Raw genomic sequence first — 22883 nt, forward strand, 5'->3', positions numbered from 1 at the left:
TATTGACGCTACCGAACTTGCTATCAAAGTTCAGCTGTATCTATGGACAGTAGGAAGAAAAGTAGTTTTGATGATTTATAGGGGGTCTGATGATTTATGGACTGACTCGGTTGGGTATTGGATGGATCATATCTATGATTTTCATTTTTATCAATCCCATTTGTTTCGAGTGTTATGGTTTTGCTAATTCTGCTCTCCCAACCGTATTTGCAATGTCTTTGGTGATACACCTTGTGTTCTTTGCTCGGGAGTACTTAATCCCAGTTTAGGAACTTTATAGTTAGCTAGAGCATGATTGGATGTTATCCTCAAACCTTGGCCATAATAAACTGTTCCCAGCGCTTGATTTCTAAGAGAAAATGTCATCTCACCTATTGGCACCATCATAGAGGAGGCAAGATGAAGGTTAACCAGTTTCCAATCTTACAGGGAAACTTGCATGCTATAGTTTACTACTAGAAAGTGACAATACTGGGTTGAAGACGACCCTGATGTGATAGCTGCGACACTGCGTGGTGACTGTATTTTTCGCCTTGAGCAATGAACTGCTTATCCTTAAAAAAAAAAAAAAATGTCATCTCAGTCAAATTACCTATCCATTCAAAGTTTTCATGTCAATAAAATTAATTTTATAAAAGTAAAATCAACAGTTATGTCTGCAAAATTAATAGAAGTAATAGATGGCATTAATAATTCAATTAATATTATCAAATTTAATTTGTATGGGGTAGAAATTTTTATAAATTATATTAGAAGACTTAAAGTTTAAATTTTGTGCGAGTAAAAAGATTATTTGTATAATTTGATAATTAATTTTATTATTTAAATTATCAAGTAAAATCAATGTTTAAACTATCAAGTCAACAGTTATATAAGTATTTTTTTTAAATAAAAATTTGACAAAATTAATGATTAAATTAAATTATTAAATTAAAATAATACAAGAATTATATTTGTATTAGTTACATAATGAAATTTTAAATTTCAATAAACTGTGTTATTATTTTATCCCAATTTCAAGCTCAAACAGCTGCTAGCTTTTCTAGCCCATCAGACAGGTTGGCCTTTAAGCCTGCCCGGAAACAGCTTTCAAGCATTGCCCATTCAAGATTTTCTATTTTATTTCATTTTCATTGGTTGGGAATTGCCAATGTGGTCTGCCAAAAGTTACATCAATTCTTTTTCATTTTTTAAAAAAATTATAGATAAGACAAGTTGAAGGGTAGAGATTTAAGTTTATCACTTTTACTCCATTTTACTGCACGACATGAACAAATTTCCAGCTTTTTAGTTTTAGTAATTCAAATGAAAATTTGATGGAGGACTTTAGTTTTTAGCCCCCACCCAAAAAAAAAAGAAAGAAAAAAAGAGAAGAATAGTGATGATTATGATAAGAAAGAAACATGAGCCGATTACTTTGGGCATGGGACATCTTAATTCATCCTTCTTAGTGCATGTCTGCCCCTGCCTTCGTTGACAGGAAACCTTCGCAAGTAGACCCCTTAATAATAAAAGATAATAAAACATTATGTAGGTTTGATAGACTAGCTCTCTTTATATATATATATATGAGGATAGAGTTATGCATTATTAAATATATTTCTTTTATTGAGTTAATAATTACTATTATAAGTAATTGATTTTTTTTTTAATTTAGATTTAGAACGATTTGAATTTAATTTTTTAAACAAAAAGAAGTATATATAAATTATTGAGTCAAATTTTTTTAATTGTATAAGTGAATAATTAAATATATTATGAATAAAAATAAATAATAAAACTTGACTCAAGCTAATTAGTTGTTGATTCTAAGTCAAATCCAACTTGAAATTAATAAAATTTAAAATTTAAAATAATTGAAAAATCAAATATACAATTAAATAAAGAGTTATCAATTGAATTTTGCTAATGAATGCCATCAATCACTTTTAAGTTTAGTTAAATTATAATTCATAATAATATTTTTATATTAAATGTAATAGTGATGATTTATTTGGTGAATTTTAATTTTTTTGAGCAAATATTCCTAATATGGCAATCTTAAAAATTTTAATAAAACAGTTAATATTTTTCAACTTACATAAAAGAAAAAAAATGAAGGAGTATACAATGTTTCTCCAAATAAAAGGTTTCATATTAATTCTAAAGAAATTTAAAATCAATACATTTGTATATTTTTCATTTAAATGTCTTATAGCACTAACTTTCTTTTGTTATATAGAAAAGATAAGAGTTATGCATAATCAATCAATCTTTCATCTCATTTTTCTATTTAGGATAATTTTTCATTGATGCTTCCACCAATTGAATGTAGTTGTATATTCTATCAATTAAAAGTTTAAATTTTCTTTTATTTAAAAAAATTTATTATATAAAAATATTAAAATACATAATTTTGAAAAATAAAATAAAATAAAATTCTAACTTTGGTACTTGTCAAATTTTCTTTAAAAAATTTCAATTCTAAAATTAACAAACTTGTTATGTAATAACTACGATTTTATTTTTAGTATTAACAACATAAGTTTTTATGAATGTATGTAACTTTTGTATAAACACATTCAAAAAATTATTCCAATAAATTTTGTCACATCTTGAAAAAATTTACTAAAAGCAATTAATTTTACTTCACTTAATAATTTTTTACTTATAATAATTCACATTAGGTTGTTCAACCACTTAGATGACAAAAGAGGAGGAATTTAATACAATTGAAAAAGATTAAATAATCTTAAGATATAAGTTAATCATATATATATGCATATTAAAGTAAAAGTTGAAATAAAATTAAATCAATTATTATTTTAATCAAGGTGACAATTCTTATGATAACTTGACGAGATTAATCCTAAGCTACTAGTAGCTACACTACTTCCTAAATCATCAAATTCTACATGTAAAAAATTTGATTAATCACATAGTGCTAATTATTGGTAGATGGGGTATAATTGATTTGATTTTGAATTTTGTTCATGGGAATTACAATTAAAAATTCTAGAGGAAAAAAATACAAAAGAAAAATTGATTATAGAAGTTAGACTAAACTGTAAAAATGATATATTAAAGAATTATTTCAAGGGATTAAAAAAATTTAATTATGTTATCAATAATCAAATGATCAACTCGTAAAACATATAAATAATATAATTATTAATATACATATGTAGTTAATATATTAAAACAAAAAATTGAAAGATGAAAAATAAAAAAAATGATTAAATAACTTAATTATGATTATTTTTAATAAATTTATTTGTCAGCATAAATTACATATACAATTGTTTTTACAATAACTAAAAAAATAAAATTGCATATGATTGTTTTATTTCTTTGCAGATTAAGTTTTGTTCTCATTAAATTTGTATTTTCATTTGAAGTGAAAATCATTACTTATAAAAAAAATAGTCTAATAATAAAAAAAGTCATTTAAATTAAAATTTATAAAACATTACTAATAATATTTTAGTCAGTCACTTTTTTAACATTTTTTGAATTAAAATTTTATTAAGAGTATTTTAAATCAATAACTTTTAGTTCTATTTTAGTCTAATTATAAAAAAATTAATAATAAAAAATTCATTTAAATTAAGATTTATAAAAACATTTATAACAAATATTTTAGTCAATCACTTTTTAACACTTTCGAATTAAAATTTTAAAATTTTAGGTAATTTAGTTTCACATAAACATTATTTTTAATTCTAATTGATTTAAATTAAATTTAACTAAATTAATAAAAGTTATATATTTAAAAATAAATTTGCTAATTTAAAAATTTATAAAAGTATTTAGGTTGATCACTATTAACACTATTAGAGTTTACACTTTTATATATAGATAGATAGATAAATGATAACAATATATTTCAATTTATTGATTTTAATTTTTATTTAATTTTTTTTAATAGAAAACTTAAAAATCTAGGCTACTAAAAACATTGGTTCTATTTTTTTTTCCCAAAACAATAACGTATCTATATTGTTTATACAAAAAGAAGTTAATAGTCAAAACAATCACAAATAAGATATTCAATAAAACTAAGCGTTTAGAATACATAGCTTAAAGCATGCCGGGAATATTTGCTTCAAGTCGTAAGAAGAAATATTGACTATTTTTTTATGGTTATTACTTTATCAAAGGAATTAAAATATAAATAAATAAATAAATAAATATGTATATATATATATATATATAGAGAGAGAGAGAGAGAGAGATTGAATTCAGTCGCAAAGAAAACCCTAGCTAGATGGTTGTGGAGCAATCATCTTATTTCTCACCTGCTGTTTTGGATACTCATTGATGCTGCTAACGTTATTTAGATATGGCTAACTCGAAAGAAGTTAGTCACACTAGCTACCAGATTCAACAATTGAGAAGCCAGGCTTGTTTTATTTATATTTATATATATATAATCCATTTTCATTAGACATGGCTTCATTCAATTCTCACATCAATCAATTTATAAGAAGATATTGCTATTATTTTGGTGGCTGATAAAGACATGGAAGTCCATCTTTTGCAGCAATATATAACAATTAACGGTAGATTTAACCTAAATAAAGCCAGGGAAATTTTAGAACAATATAACATATGATAGTATTTTTTTTTCATTTATACTAATTATGCAAACATACATATGCAAGAAAGCATCCATTACAAGAATTCCCAGCTGAAATACGACAATTAGGTATGATATAATTTTTGTTCATCTGTTACTAACCCCCTAATGTTCGTTGAGTATCTGGTATGCATGCAAAATTTAATAAGGGGAAGGGGATTCAACACCCTGAAATTGTACCATAAATTTCAAGATCATCACGAAATGAGGGACGGTTAAGGATGCTTCTTGACTACAATGGCCATTTAACTAATACATGCTGTTAATCAACAAATAGTAGTGGAAAAATAGTCTAGTACTGAAGAGACATTAAGATTAAAATATCTAGACAAATCCATGAATATAGTTACAGAAGCAGTTTCACTCTTTAATATTCTTCTTTCTTTATATGAGGTTCTACTTATAATTGAGTTACAACAATTGATTTCGGTCATCATATATCTAAAAACATGAGTTCATTGAACAGATCAGTAATTAAGTATGGGATGTTAACCAAAACACAAGCTCAAGCTCTTGACAGAGACAGATACTGCACGAATTTGGTAAGTGCTTATAAATGAATAAGAATCTAGGAGCTCCAAGAGGTATTAACATCAGCATAAAACAAAAAAACCATTTGTGACCTTCACACATGTAACCATAATTACACGCTAGTCTAAATTTTATGTTTATTAAGGAATGATCATGGTTATGGATTACAATGCGGCATTGAAGTTTCCGATCACTGAGATTGATGATGTTGCTCGTTAGTTTCCTAATTCTTAATTATCTATTTTCCTCCCTGACTGAAGAATCAAAATCACAAATCCCACTCATGCTTTAGGTGCCCAGCTGATCCCAGTATATCAACAATGGTTCTAGCAGACAAATAAGGTTTTGAAAGGCCATAATCAACAATCTAGCTAGGTGCAATGTTAGTAGGATATACATAATTGTTTGTAAGAAAAAAAACCAGTAGCACTTATCTAATTGCTTTGCAAAAAGAAAAAAAAAAATGAAACTTATCTAATTATTGTAGTTTTATCTTCAAGCAGCATCATCAAAGATAATCCAAGATTCATCCTTATTAATTAAAGACAGAATGTTACCGCACCAGCAGCAATTGTAAATTTTTTTCCCCAATTTAATTGCAATAATCTTAAACTACACAAAGAAAGTCAATTAAGCTCAAGAAATTAAAATAAATAAGTTGCATGAATGATGTGACTTTTTTAACTAGCAAATTGCTAATTCAGTCATTACTCAGAAAATAAATTAGTAGTCCATAAATATATATATATATATATATATATATTTGTAAGTGTGTGTATAAATAGTTAACTGGTCCAAGAACAAAAGAAAATGCAAGATTTACAGTTTTACACTATATCTCAAATGGTAAATGAATTGACATTTGGAGCATAATGAAACAAAGAAAGACATCCTAAATTAAAAGATGTCCTTAATTACCTTAGAAGCTGTCACATGAAATTAAAAAATTGCTATAATTATGCATAAAATGGTCATATGTAGCTGGACTTGTTAGTTTCATTATGTTCATACGACAATAAAAATATCTTCTTTTGTATATTCCTACAAAGTAGTGAAGGAACACCAAGATGACTGATGGATTTTACTAGGAGATCCATTTGTGAATAAATTATAATATATATATATATATATTATATTGTAGTGAAGGAACACCAAGATGACTGGTGGATTTTACTAGGAGATCCATTTGTGAATCAAATATAATATATATATATATATATATATATATATTATATTGTATATATATTGAGAATTACCTGATGGTGAACCAAATTGCACATAGCATTGAATTGCGTAAGCTGATGAAATTAATTAGTTATTCTCCAGAATAGAACAGAGAAAGAAAGAATATATATGGAGGAAACTGAAGTAGCCCGAGGATCAGCTGACCTACATACCCAGTGGTTCAGACAATAGAATATTAAGAAATTTAGGGTTTAGCTGTAAGATTTCTGGAAGTATAGGACCCATAAAAGTGGCAAGGGGGAGGACAAAAAGGAGGATTACATGGAGGGAATCCAGATTTAGATAATACCAATATATTAAGCTGTCCTGTGTGCTCACACTAAATGTTGCATTCATGCAAGACAACCAATCAATTTGTCCATTGCCCTGTGATTTTATACTAAAATAATTAGACCACACTTTAGCCAATCAAGCTTCTAAAAATGCCCATTGAGTGCTAGAAAGTAAATGGGAAAAAAGGGATAGACAGCTCATTTCTTTCATTAGAAAAATGTATTATAATCCATGTCCAAACAAAGCCTAAGAAAGGCCAAGAAACCCCACCACACCATTAGAAACCAAAATCCCTTTCTAATTAATTATAATTTTTCTAATTTATAACTACATTATTATATAACATGTTGAAGATTTTTATCATTTATTTATGTATGTATGTGTATAGTATAAGTATATATTAGTAGTGCATATAATGTTAAGGTGGGTGTGGGGGACAAGAAAAATAAAAGGTCACAATAAGTAGGCCATGACATTTAGTTACTATCAATAAATACAAAGGAGTTGACAGGTCGGGTTTGAAAAGATTGACCTGCGTCTCCTCCATCACCCCCTCACCAGAGAGCAAATCTCAGATTCTTCTTGTCTCATCCCGTGAGAGAAAAAAAAATTCCATCTCCCATGAAGCTGCACTTCATATCATGATCATTGAAAACCTACAAAAAGCAAAAAAAAAAAAAAAAAAGGCACAGCAAAGGGAAAAATCTAGTGATGAAAGCAAAGCACTGACAAAAGAAAATATATATCCAATAATCTCTCATGAGTGAGTTTTAATGACTACTTTTTGGCCTGTCTTTCAGCATCCATTGTTATATATAGAGGTTGATATATCGAAAGATGGAGAGAAAAAGAAAAAAAGAAAGAGAAAGAGAGTTTGGAGCTAGAAGTCATGAGAGTGATGGTACATTGTTGGGTCATGTCGGTTCATGGCTTCTCTTTGGCTGTTGTGGCTGCTATCATCAGCACCCTCCATTCTCGACCCCATTTGGGTTGAACCTGTAGCACCAAGATTGAGATAAACCAACCTTGAATCCAGATTAAGGTTAGCTAGATTGCTTCCGCTGCTACTGCTATTATGTTCATCACTCATTGGTGGGTAAATTGCAGTTGAAGTTGGTGCGTTTGCGCTTCCTTCTTCACGCGATATAACCAAAGCTGCTGATTGAACAAGCTCAAGACATAGCCTAAGCTTATTTGGTTCAATGTGACTTAACCCCGGCACGGCACCTTTGAACAAGAAATCAGAGGTTAAAGTTCGAAGAATGTCGAAAGGAGTCACCCCATCAACGGTTCTTACATTAGGGTCTGCGTGGTGGTCTAAAAGCACTGCAACCATATCTGGTGATACCATTTCTGCTGCAATGTGAAGTGGGGTTTTGCCTGCAGGGCCGGCCGGGTAGTTAACATCGGCTGCACCAAGCTCTAGCAAGGTCTTGACCACTTCACGGCTGCAGTTCTCAACAGCATAGTGTAAAGCCAAAGCTTCATCAAGATTCAGACCTTCACCCATTACCATGAGCTTGACTAGCTCAACATCCGATGAGTCTAACGCCCTTCTCATCCTGCGAATTTTTTGGTCCTCAAGATCAGCAGCCGCGGAGAGATCAGGGTGGTGGTGATGATGAGGGGTTAGGGAGCGTCGAGCAAGGGATGACTTGATACGCAACTCTTCAATTTTGGCCACCACATCGATGGGAAGATGTTTGGCGAGAACTTCTGGGGGTAGGCCTGATTTGGCCACCAGGTGGGAACAAGTAGACCAAAGTTGGTGCATGTCTTGCTTTCTTGAAGCTATCAGCACTTTCATAACATCTTCAATTGAGGCCTTCTCGACCATGCTGGCCAATTGTTTCTGTGAAACAAAGAGAACAAAGCATCAGCTTTGGTAAATGGAATCCGGTTGGAAATGAGAAGACGTTTCGTTTGATTGGTTAAAGAAAAAATCAATGGGTGGCTATGCAAAAATTATGTTTAGTTAGGTGATGCTCGTGTAGTAGGCTGTTTCTTTTCCAATTTAAAACCAAATGAAGAAAGTGAATGTTTGGGAAAGATTTGGTGTGCTTACTGTGGAAGACATGACTAGAGATCATCAAGATCTAAATTTAGAAAGTCTTGGGGTGTTTAGTTTTTAGATGGAAGAAATAACCCAATTCAAGGAAAACTCAAATATGGTTGTACGTGAAATCAAGATAAACTTCTTTTTTGGTTATTGGACACGAATATTGTTTTAACAACATTTTGCTCAAAAGAAAATAGTAAATCTTTTCAACATCAACTGTACAAGGGGAAACAATAACAAAAAAGAAAACAAGTCAAGATGATGATCATGAAGAAGAAGATACAGTGAAAGAAAACTGAAGCAATTAATAGTTGAATCAAGTGCTTTAGCAGTAAAACTGAAAAAGAAGATTCTTTTGTTGCAGAAAAAAGACAGTACTAAATGAGTTGAAGATCAAACCCAATTACTACTTCAAAGGAAACGAGAAGAGGAAAAAAAAATTGCGGAGGAGATTTGCACAACAAAAAGGTTTTGATTGTTAAAAGAAAAGAAACCCACTTTGATCATGTCATAAGATAAAAAATCCCTTCAATAAAAAATAGAAATAGAGAAAGAAATCCTCCTGATTAATTTCCATTTCCCGAAAACCAAGCCCAGTTTTTTGTCTGAATACCCAAAAAACCCAAACACAAGAGTAACAAGACTCCACAGACACACCAATCAAGATTCAGACGGCAGGCAAAGAGAAAGAAGAAGAAATAAAAGAAAAGAAAAAAAAAAAGAGAAAGAGGTGTTCATAAGTTATGATGGTGACAACAAAGGAAGGGAAACCTGAGTAAGCAATGCAAGCTGTTCGACACCAAAGTATCTAGCGGCAGCGAGAGTGTCAAGAGCAAGATCAACGGCAGAGGTGCAATGTGTATGCCAGCACGCTCTTTCACTACAATTAGGCCTCGGCTCATGCTTTTGAGGCACAATAGAGACTTGGCCACTATACAAGAACTGTAAAAGCAGCAAGAACACCTCATATCCCACTGAGTTCACGGGTATAACACCAGGCGTAGACCCTGCTGCTGGCGCTGCTGCTGAGTTCATCCTCGAACCAACCGGGTCTAACCCAGACGGAGGATCAGGTCCGCAGAAGAATTTCCTAAAGAAGAGACTCCTCGCAGCTAAAATACACCTGTGGGCATGAACCAAGCGACCCTCTACACTGAAAGTTACATCAGAGAAAGCTTGGCCATTGATGAGAAGATTAAGGTAGTCCATGGAGAGAGATCTTAAGGACTCTTCAAAGTTACTCATTTTAGGGTTGCTTTTCAAGAGAGAAAAAGAAAAAGGATTTGCTTTTGATGAAGAAGAGTCTGAATTAGGAAGAGATGAAGATTGAGTTCATGATTTCATAGGGGGGATTGAAAGGGAGGATGAGGGTTACTGTTATTGGTTTTAGTAGAGAGATTCTTTTTCTCTCGATGGAGTGGTGCGTGTGTTATTGATAGATATTTTGAGAGAGAAGTAGAAAGAGAAAGAAAGAGCAACATGGGTGGCTATTCTGGGCGGCTGATCTATTTAAAATATACAAATAAAAAAAAACTAAATATGAAATTATTAAATTCAAAATAATAATAATAGTATACATTCCTTCTGTTTCATTTTTAAGTCATCTTTTTTATTTTTTAGATATATCAAAACAATACTTTTGATTTTATGTATTTAATATTATAAGTTTAATTTTTTTATAATATTAATGTATCATATTTTTATTTTAAACAGTAAAAAAAATATAAAAAAGTAATAAATATTTAAAAATAAAAAAACTATTTTTAAACATCCAAAAAAATTGAACAGTTAAAATAAAACAGAAAAAATATTTCGTAAAAAGATGGGATAGAGGTGTACAAACGAGGATGGAAGAGGAATTGAGGGTAATTTTTTGTAGACTTATCATTCTGATTAGCTCGTGTTCTTAAGTTATTATTATAATCAAATATTATATTTATATAATAAATTGAATAATAAATTGTTATATTATGAACAAGGTATCGTTAATAAATAATCAATTAAAATATAATTAGATAATCAAATTCACATTTTAAGATTTTAGTATTTTAAGATCTCTTTTTTATTATTAAATTAAAGCCTCATTAACCAATCATGTTTTATTATTTAATAATAATAATAATAATAATAATAATATAAAAATTATAATAATCTAATTCCGTATAAAAAATAAATAAAACTCAAATTTTATGTTCATTTTTACTTAAATGGGTTTTGATTGCCTCACGAATTATTCAGCTTTTTAATTTTGTTTTGTTTTTGTTTGCTTCATAATTATAAAATTAGAGTGTAATTTATTTTATTTGAGGTAATGTTTGATACGAAGTGATCATTTCAAAAATTATGATAATCTATAAATGATGATAAATTATTATATTTGATAAGTATTTAATGATTTTATATGACAGTAATCTTAGATCACCAATAGTAATCATATCATTACTTTGAAAGTGATGTAATTCCAATTCAAAAAAGTTAAGAAACTTTTATTATCAATATGAAATGATATATAAAATTTATAATAGTTAATATTCTCATTTAATATATGAATTGAAAACTTGCTTTATATTAAAATTGTAGTTATTTTATATTATAATTTTTTATATTTTCAAACTAATATTCATTATAACAAGTTCAAAAATAAATTTTTTATTTTTTTAATATTTTATATATAAGATAATCTTTTTTGTTTTTTTTTATTATAAACTTAATTGATTAGTTTTATTTTCTAATTAAAATGTTTTCTTTACATAATATATATAGAAATTAGTTTATCTATCAATAAATATATTTATTAATTTATTTATATTTTATTAAAATAAAAAAATATTATTAATAGTTTACAAATTATTATAACATAAAAATCATTAACTTATGTAACTATTACAATATGTATGGTTATTTTCGTACTTTTAAATAAAACAATATTTGATTTTTAATAATGCCAAAAACAATAATCTTTAATTTCTAAAAAGTAATAATTATTAACCAAACAAAATAAATTCAAATTATGAGTAATAAGATCACTTTGCTAATAAGATTACTTTAGTGATTACATTACCATAATGATGTTGCAAAAGATATCAAATGTTACCTAAATTATGTAATTTAATCTCAAATTTTATTAAAAAAAACTAAAACAAAAAATCTATTTTTAGTGTAAAACATTTAAAAAAATCATTTTAATTTTTTCAAAATTTCTAAATAAATCAGAATAATTTTTTTCACTCATTTAAGCTCTTAAAATATTATTTTATTAAATTAAAATTTTATTTTGCATGAAAATTACACTAATTCATTATTTCCTACCACATTAATGAGTACGAGACCATTATTTCTACTACATGTCAGAGATGTGACAATAAATCTATGTAGGTGCTAATGTGAAATATTACGTGAACTTGTGCTTCTACGACGAAAGTGTCAACACAACATGAATTTTCATGTATTTCTATGTTGGCATCTATATGGCACTAAAAATGATCACTTAGACGATGAAATGGTAAAAATAATAAATTTTAGTAATTTCTTACAAATAGAGGTTTGATTAAATAAAAAATATTTTATTTAGTTACTTTTGTTATGATTTTCTTATATATGCGTCACATCTTGTTTCTAAATATTAAGAGAAAATTCTAAAATTAGATTCTTTATTTTCTAACTAAAAAAAAAAGGGTAACCTTTATTGTTCCCAAACCAATAGAATACTATTTAAGGCTTGTATAAAGGTAATAACTAGAAGATAATGGTTATAATTTGATTAATTAGTGTTAAAATTGGATTTTTTTATTTTATATTATCTTCAAAGTTAGAGGTGTCATTTGGACAGTTGGGTTCGATTTAAATCAAATCAATTTAGATTAGGTTCTTTTGAGTTTCGAATTCCAACTAACTTATGTTTGAATCATTTTAAGTTCGAATTTTTTAAGTTTAACAACAAAGTTTTTTTAATTTGAATCATTGGACTCTTAATTATTTTAGATCTAAATTGTTAAACTTTTAAAGTTAAATTAGTTTAACTTAAGATCATTTTGATGTGTCATTTTTTATTGTTCAAATTTGAGTAATTTCAAATACAAATTAATTCAAATTTGGGTCATTTCATGTTTGGGTTGAATAAATTTGAATTATTAAATTTTTTTATCAAATCAAATTGAATTGGGCACAAATTTGGATAAATTCAACTATTTTTTCAAATTTAAATATACTTTGACAACTCTACTCCCAGCCCAAAATTCAAGTAGTTATGTATACTATCAATATCAAATATGTATGACAAATGAAGTAATTTGTCAATTCCTAGTAAATTATAAATAAATAGAGTTAGAAGATTAGGTCTTACTTTAATAATATGCCCTAGGACATTAGCTCTCAAATTCAAATTTCATTTTTGTTTTTTTACCCAAAATCATTTCACCTTATGTTTTTTTTTTTCAACTTTATATAATGGATTTCTAATTGTATTTTTTAAAATTATTTTTATAACTATATGAAATTAGAATGTATATATTACATGGCTCGCTAAGACTTAATTCAACTAATACTTTTCATTCTTAAACACTAGGGTCATTTCAAATATTTTTCTTATTTTATTAATTTTTTTGGCACTTAGGAAATTGGGAAAAAGAAGAGTGAACGAGAAAGGAAAGAGGGAGAAGTGCGCGAGGAAACAATAAGGGATTAGGATAGAGAAAATTTATAAAAAAAAAAAATTAAAATACAAAAATAGGTAAGAAAAATAGACAATAAAAAAAATTAAAATTAAAAACTTAAGAGTGAGTGTAGGCGGAAAATTTTAAAGTTTTGAAAAAAATTAAGATGAAAATGTTTTAAAATGAATCTTTTCAAAATGCTAGCATTTGTAATTATTTTGTTTAGATAAATATTTTTTAAAAAATTTTAATTTATTAAAATTTGATGACATAAAAAAATAATTATAAAAGAAGAATAATAATATTAAAAATAAACAAATAAATAAATGTATGTATAAATAAAAAGTAAGAATTCATTTACGCTAGTGAAAATCTTACATTTTTTTATCCTTGAATCAAAATTAAATCCATATCTAATTTAGATCAAATTAGTATTTTTAATCTTGACCATTTTGATCTAAAGGTGAAAAAAGTATAAGACTTACACTAGTATAAGTGGCTTACACCTCATAAATAAAATATAAAATATATTTAATTTTGTTTGGATTAATTGTTTGTTTTAAAATAGGCTATAAAAATGCAATCCAATTGTTAAGGTCTATTAGAAATTAGGTTATTTTAATTATTTTTTATTTTTTATTCTTTTTTTATGTGTTTTCTTTGTAGAAAAATAAATAAATAAAAAACAAAAAAATTCATCATAAAGGGTTGGATAGTTGAAATCAAGTTGTCATCCACCTTGTCACTACCAAATTTGTAGCAAAAATTTAAGAATGAAAAGTCATGCCTAAAAGTCTTTTTCAATCTTAGAAAATCTAAGATTTGAACCCCAATAAACTCTGTAATTGAAGCCCAAAAATGCACTATAGAAGAGTGATTAAAACTCATTGTCTACAATTACTTGTCATCATTACTAAGCCTATCGTCATTGTCAAATTCCCAAAATAGGCCTAAGATCACTAGAAACCAAACTGACTAAAACTCAAAGAAAAAAAAAGGGTCTTAGAAATCTAACAGCAACAAAGAAACCTAGCCACAGTTTTCCTAGAACAAAAACATTACCAAACCATGCAAGCTACGAAAAAATCGAAAAACACACATACAATGATTTTTTGGTCTAAGGTGTTTCTATTGTTTTAGGTTTGGAAATTTTGAGGAAAGTGTGGTAAAGTGAAAAAAGAAAACATATAAAATAACTAAGATGATTGGAATGTCATGATAGAGTTTTGGGATTTTTTGAACTGAAACTTTAAAAGTAAATCTAGGCCATTAGGGATTTTTCTTATAAAATTTGATTGGACAAAGGTGTTTAAAATGTTGAAAATATCATTTTAAAATTTTTGGATTTTTAAAAAATTGTTTTAGTTGCCAAAATTTGAAAAATTTTGAATTTTTCAATGACTAATTGAATTTTCTAGCACTAGAATCTAGGTTTTGGTTAGAATTTGAGTTTTTTTTTTTAAATTTTCAAACAACCTTTGATTTTTATTTTTTTTTTGTGACCAAATTTTGGAAAATTGGCCAGTTTTAGAATTTGGTTGGATTTTTTTATGGCTAAAGAAAGAAGAAAAGAGATGGAAAAGAGAAAAATCAAATTAAAAAAATCAAATTTAGGCTATTTATAGCTTGAAGAAATGATGTTATTTTAGACCTAGAGGATTGGCGCTTTAATCTGGATCCAACCCAAGATCTGCACGTCCCAACCCGACTCGAGACTTCTGAACCACTTAAGCTGAGTTAATATTCACGCCAAACTTAGCCATTTGAGCCATCCTATCTCTCAAGCCTTTAATTCGAGCCAAAACTACCTTTGACCAGTGTTGACTAAAGGCATTTTTACTATTTTTTCATTTTTTATTTTTTTATATTTCTATATTTTTATTATTTATTTTATTTTTGTATGAACTTTGATATGGTATTAGAAATATTTTAAAATTTGTGTGAAAAATAAATATTTTTGTTTAAAGCTTATTATGGATGAGAAAAAATCAGTTTGAATCAATTTAACAGATTGAAATCAATCGAATTTGATTAATTCGATTCGATTAAATTAGTTTTAATTTTATTTAGTTAAATTGATTAAATTGGTCGATTTTTTGTTTTTGAAATTAATAATTGAACCGACTGAAATAATTAATCTTTTCAATGGTTAATTACTGAAAGGCAAACATGTCACTTCCATATAAACAAACCAAGTCTTCTCTTAATCCTCTAAGACCTATGCCCCAAAAAATAAAAATTGCTTTGCCTCTATCGTGTCTTCATTTGAGTTCTGTCTCTCTTAGTCTCATTCCTTTCCTTCTCTTCTTCTACTGCTAATCTCCTTAAAATGCCTATTAAACAAAATATGACCCTAAATCAAGATTCAATCATTGATTGATTTGCATAAGATAAAAAAAAAAAAATAAGGATAAGAGTCTCTTGCTAATCTTCAGTTAGATCATTGGCAGCTCTTAAATGCACATTTATCTAATATGTAGGTAAAAATTATAAAAAAAAGGAAATTTTAGACATTTTTTTTTATAAATTTGGAGGATTTTTTGTACAAATTATACAAATGGCTTAAACTAGTGTCAATAAGTCATATTGACACTTAGGGAGTTTTCTTAACTTTTTTAGCATAATTTTTTGAGTATTATTCTCATAGTTTTTTTCTAGTAAATTGTAGGTTAAAAATATTCATAGAATGTTTGAAATTTTTATAGAAATAAAAATAAATATAAAAAAGAAAGAAAAGTTGGTGCTTGAACATGCATGTATGGGTGCATGATTAAAAGAGAATTGCAAGGCATACTTAGCTGGGTTCAAAAACAGCAAGACTAGAGGCTAATGTGGCATTTTAAGATGCCTTGATTGGTTATTAACTTGACTTCCTTAGACTAGTAAATGCACATGAAACATGAATTGCAAAGTATTGAAGAATAGCCAAACAACCAGTACCAAACTCACGTAGTATACCAAAGTAGAAAGCACAAAGGCACCAAAAAACTAAGTTGAGTTGGCACTTTATGAGGTTTTGATTTGTTAAAAAATTGACTTTTTAGACCACACACTACATGCAAAAAATGCAGCTTGAATTTGTTGAAGAAAGTAGCCAAACCATATGTGCATTAGTTCACCATTGGTGTAATGAGCAAAATGTTGAAAAAGGCTTTAGAAGCCAAGCAAACAAGAGATCTTTTCGGATTTTTTTTTAAAACTTGAAGCTTCTTTTTTCTGCCTATAAATAGGGAGAAAGGCTGGAAATTAGAGAAAAGTTGATTTAGGATTTTAATTTTAATTTCTTTATTTTCTTGCATTTTCTTTTCTACACTTTACATTTTATTAATTACTAAACAATTTATTTCTAACATTTTTCTTTTAAATTTCATTGTAATTTTATAATTTCGTAAGTGTTTTTCAATACTCTTTCAAAATATTTCAAGAGAATTTGCATTTGAATTCCTTTTCTAGCTCAAATCTACTACTTTTCATTAATGTTTAAATTCGTCTTTGAATCTTCCTATTCTGATAAAGCTGCGATTTTTGGATCATATCTCTATCAAATCTTCATTGTTTTCATTTATTTATTTTTTATAGTTCCTAATCCATAGAACTACAACATACTTGAAAATCAGCTTCAAACTCGAACACACTAATCTAGATCAAGGTTGGAAGTTATGCATGGATGTAGGTGACAGATGTAGGCCAGGCATGGATATTGACTTTGGCATGGCTTCTTTCTCCACTTTGGGGATTTGTTTGCATTCATTTATTCTTTAGGTCTTCATTTTTATTAGTTATCTTGTTAAGTTTCAGCTTATGCAGTTTATTTCATGCTTTTAGGAGCTGTTTAGTTAATTTTCTTTGATGAAGTTTTATTTTTATAGATTTTGCATTGCTTTTGAATTTGAGTTTATTGTGCTAATTTTTTTGTTAATTCATGTTATTTTTTTGTTAATTTAAATAGTTAACTCATAGATCTAGGTTACTTTATCTAAGTTTTAGTTCATTCTTTCTAGAAAATTATAGATATAATTTTTCTTCTATGAATTGTTAGTTTCCACCTTATAAAATTAGTCTTGGTTTTCACTTTCTTTTGTTGAATCTTATGATTTTTTTTTTTTTAGTTTTTGTTCAATTTAAATTCTCATATTGTTCTTTTAGTGTTATTTCAATCTTGTGTTAGTTCATTGTATTTTATTTTACCTATTGTTTTTGCATTTTATTTTACTTTACTAAGTTTACATGTCAGAATTTTACACCATACTATACTCGTGTTATGTGCTTAGTTTGATTTTTTTTAGTTAGTTTAATACCAAGTTTTTCTTTGTTTGATTGAGCCAACTTTAGAAGGGTATGGGGATAATAGGTACTTAGCTTAGGAATTTCTTTAGCTAATCCTCATGGGATTGGTATTTTGACCTTTCGGTCATTGTTATTACTTGTACGACCTGTGCACTTACAATTTACCCAAATCAAGTTTTTGACATTGTTGCTGGGTATTAGGTGTAAAGAGTTTTAGGCTAATATCATCCTTTAACATGCTCTTCTATAGATTGGTTCACCCTTAGTGTATTTTTTTAAGCTCATTGCTAACTTGCTTTGTTTTTGCTTTTTTAGATTGTTTACAAACTAACTTCCTTTGCATAAGTTTTTGTGTAAGATTCGTTTTTTCTTCACATGTGAAATTCCAATACTTATGAGGTAGCCGAACATTAGATGAATTATGCTAGACCTTATTATTTTGATGACTAGCTAGGATTATAGCCTAATGAGGAAGACAATGCCAAAAAAGAGTTGACCCTTAAAGTTTTATCCAAAACTTTAGACTCTTTAAAAAGTCAAGTAGAGGCCATTAAAGCTAGGTTTGATCTGAAGCCTATTTTTATCAATAACTTTCCAAGCTCACATGATAATGGTCAAGTGTATGGTGGAGTTTACCATAGTGATAGGTATCTGTATGACCAATACTTCCAATCTTACATAAACTCCTACACTACTCACATTTTGAAGGGTTATCTTAAGTACATATAGGATACTAGTTCAAGATTTTTTTTAGTTCACCACTTTAGTACATCCGGACTTATCCTATCGAGCAATCACTTCTACAATACCCTCCACCACATCAACATTTTTCTCCATCACAACACCATTCATTTTCACATTACTTTCCATCTAAACCATATTCACCAATACCTTCTCCATAAGAAAAGAAACCATCATTTAAGGAGATGCTCACTGAATTGTTCCAAATTCAAGAAAAATACCAACAAGACCTATAGGCATATATTAGGAATTCTAGGCAATATGGTCATAATGCACATATCTTAAATACTTGTCTTTTAGATCTTATGCCTAGGACTAAAAACACCTTGTTGGGAAGAAAAAAAAAAGCATACATCAAAAAATCATTTAAGAAGAGGAGGTTTAATGTGGATTGATGATGATGATGATGATGAACTTATTGTGTTAGTGACATCAGATTTTGTAAAAGTTATGGAGGAAAAGATAGTGGAGGTATTAGGGCTAGGAAAGTTGATGCTGGATCATTTAGGAGAGTTGAAACAGAGGATAACATTCAAGAAAAGGTTAAACTTGATACTCCACTCATGCCATTTCTTAAGTTCCTTGAAGATCTTTTACCTGATTATGTGAAAAGGTAGAAGGTGGATAGATGTGTTGATAAGACAAGCCTACCAGATAGCTTACTTAAGCTCTTAGACACATTTTTTCTTGTATCTAGTATTAAGCTTAAGGATGAAGAAAAATTCATTAGCAAATAACTTGCTTGTTTAGTGGCTTATCCATTCCTTGATTCTATGCCCTAAGCTGTAGACACCTTATTCTTAGAACTTTTTCTAGATAGACCATCCATGGAAGAAAAAGTGAATGATATGAATTTTGGAGAAGATAGCTCAATTTTCTACTTTGATTTGCAACAAAGTCTTAGCATTGGTTATGATCAAGAAGAAAGTGAACCTCATAGTATACATATGTCGTTTTCTATGTTATTTAAAAATCCATTATATAATGAGTTGAAAATACATGTGTTTGAAAACCCACTATTTAATGATGGTGATAAGGGTTGTTTGATTTCACCATTAGGCATAACCTTTTTGGAGCTTACACTTATACCATCCATAAAGGATTTTTTTTATCTTAGAGCCTAAACCTATGTGCTCGTTCATTTGGTTAGGTTGTATATATTTGTGCATGTGCTTGTTCTTTTCTTTTGGTTATACTTTTCATTGTACATATTGATGTAGTTGTATGGTGTAATTGTTTTTTTTTTGTTTTGTAGATTGAATAGGAGCTGGAAATGGATACACTAGTTCAACCAAAGCAATGACGAAAATTCGACCACCCTGCATTTGTGATGTTAAAGGAGTTTCCTTGTTCCTCTCTTTTTAAGCTTTATTTTTTTATGCTTACACATTGAAGACAATGTATTGTTTAAGTTTGGGAATATAGGAAAATTGTTCAAAATTTAAAAATTTTTTTCAAAATTTCCTTGACTTTTCCTTAAAATTGAGCTTAACATATCGTAGCTTGAATCATTATTATACTTTCTTTAATTAGTTTTTCATAAATGCAATGATAAGTAGTGATTGAGAATAAATATAGCTTTAGGAAAAGATTAGAAATGTATGAAATATAAGATGATACTTAAGTTTAATGAGTTTTTGAATATGGTGATCATTTGTTAGTGATGTTTTGAATATTAAATTACATTTTTTATCTAGTATTAATTATGTGAGCATGGAATTATTTTTAGAATTGGTCTTTAAAGTTGTGCTTCATGTTCTAAAATTTGTTTTGATTATTCTCGAGACAAAATCTTAGAAGCACATGATTAAAAAAATAATACAGGCCATCTTTAGATCAATTGAGCCTTTTGAACCACCTTGATATAATACTTTTATAGTCACCCCATTTAAGCCTTATGATGCCTTTTCTTTGTTTTGAAACTACATTACAAGCCTATAGCCTTATTTTGTATATTTTCTATCTTTTTTATCCATTGCCCTATATGCATTTAGGACATTTATGCACCGTTTGTGAGCTATGCATTATTAAGAAAGATGGATGGAGCTCGAAAAAGAATGAAAATTGAAAAAAAGAAAAAAGAAAAAAAATGAAGCTAGCTTGTAAAAGAAAAAGAAAAAAAGTTATGGAAAAAAAACAAAGAAAGGAAAAAGGAAAAACAATAAAGCCATGAAAAAGTAAAAAAAAAAAAAAAAAAGAAAAGAAAGAAAAATGGGAAAATCAAAGTTTGGAAGGGTGAGTCTTTATTCAAGCTTACATTTCTTGCCTTGGAAACTCAATTATGGATGATCCTAGACAAGTAATGCATTGTTAGGGTATTTAAGCCTGAGTGGCTTTTCTCATACCTTAACCTTAACCTTATATTACAAGCTTATTAAAGTCTTAAATGATCCTTAGTCATATATTTATCTACATTAATGGGGAAAGATGTGATAAGCAAACTTATGAAATATGAATATACTTTATTGATCTTTGTTATTAAAGTTTCATGTTTTACATAACATTACTAGATTTCATATAAGGATATGTGAGAGATGTTGCTTACTCATGGAATCGTAGTTAGGAATTATCTTAGACTAGGTAGATTCTTGTAGACTAGAGCTTATTCATGATTTTGCTTTAGTTATATCTTTTGATCAATCCATGAAGCATTCATGTTGAATGAAACATTGAGAGTATAATATAATTTTTTTCTCAATCTTGTTTTGCTTGAGGATAAGCAAAAGCTTAAGTTTAGAAGTTTGATTATACTAAAATTTTAGTATTTTATGTTCATTTTTTATACAATTTTTCATATATTTTAGCTTTTTTCTTAGGATTTATGGCAAAATTATTCCTAAATACACATTTATCTCATGTATAGGTACAAATTATGAAAAATAAGGAATTTTGGACTTTTTTATACAAGTTTGGAGGATTTTTTTATGCAAATTATACAAATAGCCTAAACTAGTATCAATAGGTCACATGACACTTAGTGAGTTTTCTTGACTTTTCTAACATTATTTTTTAGTATTATTTTCATACTTTTTCCTACTAAATTGTAGGTTAAAAATCTTCATAGAATGTTTGGAATTTTTGCAAAAAAAAAAAAAAAAAAGGTAAGAAAAGTTGGTGCTTGAATGTGCATGCATAGGCGCATAATTAAAGGAGAATTGCAAGGTATACTTAGCTAGGTTCAAAAATAGCAAGGCTAAAGGCTGATGTGGCATTTTAAGAGGCCTTGATTAGATATTTAAATGACTTCCTTAACTAGAAATGCACATGAAAGATGGATTGCAAAGTGTTGAAGAAGAGCTAAACAACTAGCATCAAGCGCACGTCATGTACCTAAGCAAAAAACACAAAGGCACCTAAGAGATAATCTAAGTTGGCACTTTATGAGGTTTTGATTAGTCATTAAATTGTCTTAGACCACTAATTACACGTGAAAAAATGTAGCTTGAAGTCTGTTGAAGAAAGTAGCCAAACAACCAGACATGCATCAGTGCACCAACAGTTTAATGAGCAGTAGCTTGAAGAAGGCTATAGAAGCCAAGCAAAAAGGAGATCTTTTTGGAATTTTTTAGACTTGAAGATCTTTCCCTCTACCTATAATTAAGGGGAGAGGGTTGGCAATTATAGAAGAGTTGGTTTAGGATTTAAATTTTTGTTTCTTTAATTTCAAGCATTTTCTTTTTTGCACTTTGCATTTTCTTAGTTGCTAAACACTTTATTTCTAGCATTTTTCCTTTGAATTTTATTGTAATTTTACAATTTCCTAAGTGTTTTCTTAGTACTCTTTCAGATTTTTTCAATAAAATTTGTATTTGAATTCGTTTTCTAGTTAAAATCTATTGATTTCTCATTGATGTTCAAATTTATTTTTGAATCTACCTATTCTGACATAGCTATGATTTTTGGATCATATCTCTATCAAATATTCATTGTTTCATTCAATTTTTTCATAGTTTCCTAATCCATAAAACTACAACATACTTAAAAATCAGCTTCAAACTAGCAAAACATTGATCCATATCAAGGTTAGAAGTTATGTATGGATGTAAGTGGCAAATGTAAACCAAATGTGGATACTGGCTTTTGTATGGATTCTTTCTCTACCTTGGCAATTTTTTTACATTCCTTTCTTCTTTAGATCTTTATTTCTATTAGTTACCTTGTTAAGTTTCAGTTTATGCAATTTATTTCATGCTTTTAGGTGATGTTTGGTTAATTTTCTTTCATGAGATTCTATTTTTTCAAATTCTGCACTATTTTTGAAGTTGAGTTCATTGAGCTGATCATGTTATTTTCTTATTGATTGAGGTAGTTAAATCATAGATCTAGGTTGTTATAGCTCAATTTTAGTTCATTCACTCTAGAGAATTGTAGATCTAATTTTTCTTCCATGAGTTGTTAGTTTCTAATGGTTTCCACTTTCTTTTGTTGAATCTTGCACTTTTTTTTTTTTAGGTTTTGTTCTTCAATTTGAATTCTC

At 28.2% G+C, this 22883-nt stretch overlaps 1 protein-coding gene across 1 annotated transcript; it reads right to left on the reverse strand.

Moving 5' to 3' along the window:
* Window positions 1-7393: 7393 nt before the first annotated feature.
* BOP2 (Ankyrin repeat family protein / BTB/POZ domain-containing protein) lies at window positions 7394-10207 on the reverse strand. Its single transcript, XM_022890690.2, has 2 exons — window positions 9498-10207; window positions 7394-8519 (listed from the first exon to the last, which is right to left on the reverse strand). The coding sequence occupies exons 1-2, from the start codon at window positions 9969-9971 to the stop codon at window positions 7548-7550; spliced, it is 1446 nt and encodes a 481-aa protein (XP_022746425.1). The 5' UTR covers window positions 9972-10207; the 3' UTR covers window positions 7394-7547.
* Window positions 10208-22883: the final 12676 nt, after the last annotated feature.

The sequence above is a fragment of the Durio zibethinus genome, chromosome 12, assembly GCF_047325235.1.
Source record: "Durio zibethinus cultivar Kanyao isolate XHJ-2024 chromosome 12, ASM4732523v1, whole genome shotgun sequence".
Classification (NCBI taxonomy): Eukaryota; Viridiplantae; Streptophyta; class Magnoliopsida; order Malvales; family Malvaceae; genus Durio; species Durio zibethinus.